At 27.3% G+C, this 6,004-nt stretch overlaps 1 protein-coding gene across 1 annotated transcript; it reads left to right on the top strand.

The window, feature by feature from the left end:
* The first annotated feature begins 4,811 nt into the window (after positions 1-4,811).
* Positions 4,812-5,736, top strand: LOC127128947 (agamous-like MADS-box protein AGL80). The gene has a single exon (XM_051058293.1). The coding sequence runs from the start codon at positions 4,821-4,823 to the stop codon at positions 5,712-5,714; it is 894 nt and encodes a 297-aa protein (XP_050914250.1). The 5' UTR covers positions 4,812-4,820; the 3' UTR covers positions 5,715-5,736.
* The last annotated feature ends 268 nt before the right edge of the window (positions 5,737-6,004 follow it).

Below are 6,004 nucleotides of genomic sequence, written 5' to 3'. Positions count from 1 at the left end.
AGCCCTTATGGGCTTAGCTAATGGATCGCTTCAGTATACCAATAGGATAAATAACACAAGAGCTCACAAGTTGACGATCCAAGTAATTCAAAAAGGAAACCAACCATGTTTCTACATGAGAAATGGGTCAATACATGATATCAAGCCCATTTGGGATAACACTTATGTTCATATCAATGAAATTTTTATATTTTCAAACAAAAAAAAACAACACCATTTTATGAGATAGATAGCAAGAGCGGAAAAATATTTTGTTCAAGGTTGATAAAATTAATCTTTTCGATAAATGTAACAACAACAACATATCCTTGAAATATTTTCTAATTAATTAAGAAACCTTAAAATATTTTTCTGTCTTTCTATCCGTCTTAGAAAATGATTTTTACGAGTTTGGAACGACTATAAATGAGTTAGGTTCGGGAAAAATGTAATAAGTTGATACTTTTATAGCCAAAACTAAGTAATCTTTTCCCTCGGTTGGTAGTCTAATTGGAGGAATAAATGACTTAATATTTATATAAAAAATAAAATAAAAAGAGTGATGTGACACCGTAAAACCCAATTTTTTTTATAAAAGATAAGTTTGCAGAATAATATAAACATATCTCATATATGAGTACTTGTTCAAACATTACCAAACAAAATAATTTAAAAGTGATTTCCGACCCTGATGTCACAATACTAGAGACGTATTACAACTCAAACTCACTAACTGACTTCACACGTCAGCATACATGAACACAAATAAAGTCTTGTAGATTAGTATTTTACACCACCATCCTCAATAACCTTACAATAATGCAACTATTCCTCAGTCTCAACCCGAGTATATCCTGCACATAGATACATACCATGGAAACATAGAAACAAAGGGGTGAGAAAATATTCTACAATTTATAAGGTATAATAATAGCAAACAATAGAAAAAATCATAACACACAATCAATATCATAATCACAAGTCAATACACCAATTCATACAACATACACAAAGTTATACAATATACACATGAATGGTTATTCAATGCAACTTATCCTCTACTTCATATCCATATGGTACCAGTCATTAAACTCATAGCATATTCTTGAAGTACACGTGAGTTACATTTCATACCATAATACTTTCCTCGGTTTCTATAGTTTATGAGCACATGTGAGGTACATTCTATACTACAACACTCTCGCTAAACTTAATAATAGAGCGGTACATGAGAGTTACACACGTAATACAACACTCTCACTAAACTCTAAACTATGAGTATATACGAGCTGCGATTGTACTACAAATATCTCGCTAAACTCAATAGTTTAGAAGTACATGAGAGCTACTTTCGTATTATAACACTATCTCTAAACGCAAACCTACTCGCACTCTATTATGATGCGTGATCGAACATACATGAATTCCTCTCGAACCTCCTTCTTTTGAAATACATTTACTTTTATTACCACCTTAGGGTTTCACAGTAGTTTTACCACACATTCAATTTGATTTTCACATAAGTGCTTCACGATAGTTTTCCCAAACATTCAATTTGATTGCCACATTAATGCTACAAAATAGTTTTAAGAAAGATATAATTCTTATCCTACTTTACCTTAAAACTATTCATTAACAAAAATATTAAATATATAAATTAGTATCATGAAACTTTACCACAAGATATGTTTTTACATTAGTTTTCTAACACATTTGATTGAGCCTCAATCAGAGTTTCTAAACTCAAGTTATGCTATTTTCAATTCTACACTTAAATTTGTAACAATGGTATCCAAATACCAAAAGGGGCTAGTTGATTATCGCTCATTTAAAAATAAAAAATTCACATTTTCTCGTTGGTATTTGAATACCAAAAGGTAGTTTTCAATTATCACTCATTAGAAGTCAGAAATTTATGTTTTTAACACTGATATTCGAATACCAAAAGTTGGTAGTCGAATACCGACTCCACCAGAATAAAAAACAATTTTCTTTTGCATAATCTTGTATCCAAATGATACCTATAGAAAGTATGAAAATAAACATTATAGACATACAAATTTATTTTCAATAACCCATTTCCTTTTCATCTCCCTTTCCCATTATTCTAATTAAAATTTATTTTACTTTATCAAAATAAATTCAATTATCTTATTGTTAATAATAATAATAATAACCATAATGATAAAATAACAAACGTATATTGTTAAGTTTATTTTTAAATAATAATAATAATAATAATAATAATAATAAAGATAATAAAATCATAAAAGTACAATAGAAATAATAATACTAATACAATTTTAATTATTTTTAGGTGTTACAGATAACGCCATTATAAAAGAAATACAAAATATAAACAATAGTTGTTAGGATTTAAAACATGGTACGCCTAGGATTTATACCTCGTTTTTTGTTATGTGATGTGAAAGTTTTGTCATAAAATATAATATTTGTAGTAGTGGGTAGGAATAGACCAGATGAAGTCAAACTTTACTTAAATAAGTCAGATCTAATCTTAAATGCTTAAATAATCTTTTTGGTCCCGGTAAGTTGAGGTGTTTTTGATTTTTGTTCCTGTATTTTTTTTCCGCAAAAACTTCTTAAATGTTGAATTTCATTTGAATTTAGTCTCAAAAGTTAAAATCCGCGGGAAATTACATATGTTTCCTGTGAATTTTAATATTAGGGAGTAAAACCAAAATAATTTTAATATTCAAGGATTATTTTCATAAAAAAAAAAGATGCAGTGACAAAAATCAAAAACATGTCAGCAGGTACTAAAAACTATTTAAATCTTTAAAAAAATTGAAGTCTAGGTTTGACCAATTGTTTGTCAAAGGTTTTATTTTGAGTTTGACATGTCTTTTAGCTTGTTTGTCAAAGGTTTTATTTTGAGTTTGACATGTCTTTTAGCTTGTTTAAAGTATATTTTGTATAGTCTGGATGCCCCATTTTTTAAGGTTAATAAATTTTTTTAGAGCCTCTACATTTTTTTTCTTCATTTTTTGAACATACTTTAATGTATAGATAAACATGAGTAATTCATAACATAAAGTAATAAAACTCAACTATAAAATTTATATATTAGTTATTGTTTATAATTGTTTTTTTTCATATTTTAGAAAAATTAATTATACCACTTAGTTTATAAATTAATATAATATATAATATTATACATAAATATGTCGATTTGATAGGCCTAATAGATATTTTTATAAGCCTTAGTGTAACCTATTTAAATTAATAGACTTTTAAAATATTTAAGTTTGATCTTCTTATCAAATGAGATAGGTTGAGCCGAGTTTTAAATAACCCGTGTCATCAAATGAGATAGGTTGAGCCGAGTTTTAAATAATCCGTGTCATAGGCCTTCGGCAGGCTGTCTGATCTATTCTCACTCTTATCTCTTATGGTTACAATATCAAATTTATTTCAGACTTAGTGTAAGGTAGAGAGAGTTTTATCAAAATTAGTTAATTTTAAATTAAAAATTCTACATAGTATAAATATAATCTGAATCATGATTATAAAATCTAACATATAACAAAAATTAATTTTCATTTATAAATACTTTTTCAAAATATGATCTCAATGCGACTATTATTATTATTTTTTTGAGATAATTTCATGCATTATGTATCTCAACGTGAGTTTTTTTTTTTGTATTTTTGCACTCTAATTTTCAGGGGAAATGAGTCGTAGTAATTCAGAGTTCGTGCCAAGAGGTCATGACTCTGATCAATTATTGTTCTCCAATGTGAGTATTTTAAAATAAAAAGACACCTATTTTTTTTTAAAATATTAAATTGGATGATGAGAAATTATTCTTAAAAAAATGTTGGACTCGTGACCTATTTATGAAATTTAAGTTTTATACATTAAAATTATAAGTCAAACTCTTACCACTTAACTAACATATCATGGACAATTCAACAATTAATGATAAAAAAAATTTCAAACAAATATTTTATTACACCCAAAGGCAAAAAATTTGATACTTTTTTGGATTAATAAGTATTTTGCCTCTATCATATATGCGAGTTTTGGAAGAAAAAAAAACTTATAAAAAAAGTTTGAATTCATCCCTTAAAATATAAAGATCTTCATGTTTTGTACCCTCAAGAAATTTAATCATCAAAATGATTGCATGGCAATTGGTTTTTCAAAAATTACCAATTTGATAGGGACAAATTTGATATAAATTCTTAAAAATTAAATAATATTTAATAGAGTATTGATGTATAAATTTTTTGAGAGGATAAAATAGGTGAATCTTCATATGAAGGACCGAATTCAACATTCTTTTATAATTTCTTTTTCAAAACTCGCTTATATGACATAAAGCAAAATATCTAGTAACTCTATTTTTTTATAATTGATGTATCCTACAATTAAAAGAAAAAAATATTTTATTCAACTCTCATTAAATATTTAAGTTACAACTTTTAATATTAATTTTGTATTTATCTTAATAATAAAGAAAATTATATTTAAAATATTCAAAAGAATTGAAAATGTTCATTTTTCTCTAATATATAATTCTCAATAAGTCCCTTTTTATAATATATTATCTAGTCAAACTTTTATTAGTCTTTTAATTTTATTTTTTATTAAATATAATTTAAGTTTTGGTTTAAAAAAAATACATTAAATGGACAAATAAAAACTGAACCACCCCTTTTACATTGAACCATCCCTTTTACAGAACATTGAATTTCTCTTTATTTAATTTACTTTTCAATTTCTTTCATAAACTTCAGTTACATATCCTATTTATATATATACATCATTCTTATTTTATGTTGAAATATGTCATAGAAAGAAAAATAATAGAAGTTATGGCAAGAATTAGGAAAAGAAAGATCACATCCAAATTGATTGAAAATTTTAGTCAAAGAAAAATGTGTTATAAGACAAGATTAAAAGGGTTGTTCACTAAAATGGAGCAGGTGACAACCCTTTGTGATCTGCAGGCATGTGCGGTTGTGTTTGGCCCAGGTGATGCGACACCTTCAATGTGGCCATCTTGTGATGCTGCTGAAAAACTCATACACAAGTTTGAGTCGATGCCGGAACATGCACGATTTAATAATGTGACTGATCAATTGTCTTTTTTGAAGGAGAAAGGTAAAAGACTTCAAGCTACCCTTGACAAGATCATGGAAGATAACGAAGATACACTAATGGGATCTTACCTGTATCAAATTGAAAATGAAAGTAAGTCTTTAACTGACTTTGAACCTAGTGTATTGAATCGTTTAATTAATTTTATGCTAAAAAAGTATAAGATATTTAGTTCAAGAGTAGAGTATTCTGAAGAGGATGTGTCTCGAGAAAATTTTGGAGTTTTTCGTAACACCACTGATCCTAGTGTTGGGGTTGGTGAGGTGTTTTCTGAGAGAAAGTTTGAGGGTTTTAATGGTGGAAGTAGTTCGAGAATGTTTAATGAAGGAAAATATGGATGTTTCAATGGAGAAAATTACCCGAGTTCTGAGGCATTTCGTCCTAACATGTTTGGAGTTCTCAATGGTGAAAATAGTCAATCAAATTTATTTCCTCAAGGTGATTTGAAAGGTTTTTATGGTATCCCTACCAATGATGGAAGTGACATGACTATGCCAATACCTTTGAACATCAATGAAGAGAACAACAATGGAAGAAATATGACAAGTTTCAATGCAAACTTTGCCGACAATATCTATGGAAACAATTTCAACAATAGATTTCTCTAAGCATTTTTTTCTATAAACAATAATAGGTTTGATGTTGAAGTGCCTATTTCATTTGAAAAAAATTTGACATTGGTGACTTATCTAAATGTGATTGTTTTTATGAATTATTTATCATTTTAATGTTATTTTTTTCTTGTTGGTTAATAATTTACAGCGTGTTTCATCCTCTTTATTTTTGAATAAATCTTATGGGTTTAAACAATATATATATAAAAGTTGTTTTTACAAAAGCTACAATCAACCATGTATGCAACAATGTAACAAATAACTTTTATTAATGATCATTTTTG

The sequence above is a fragment of the Lathyrus oleraceus genome, chromosome 3, assembly GCF_024323335.1.
Source record: "Lathyrus oleraceus cultivar Zhongwan6 chromosome 3, CAAS_Psat_ZW6_1.0, whole genome shotgun sequence".
In the NCBI taxonomy this organism is placed as follows: domain Eukaryota; kingdom Viridiplantae; phylum Streptophyta; class Magnoliopsida; order Fabales; family Fabaceae; genus Lathyrus; species Lathyrus oleraceus.
This window is presented reverse-complemented; position numbering and strand designations above follow the sequence as displayed.

Bases quoted from the DNA above. Each gene is read 5' to 3' on its own strand.
- LOC127128947 (XM_051058293.1), top strand. From the start codon at position 4,821: ATGGCAAGAATTAGGAAAAGAAAGATCACATCCAAATTGATTGAAAAT.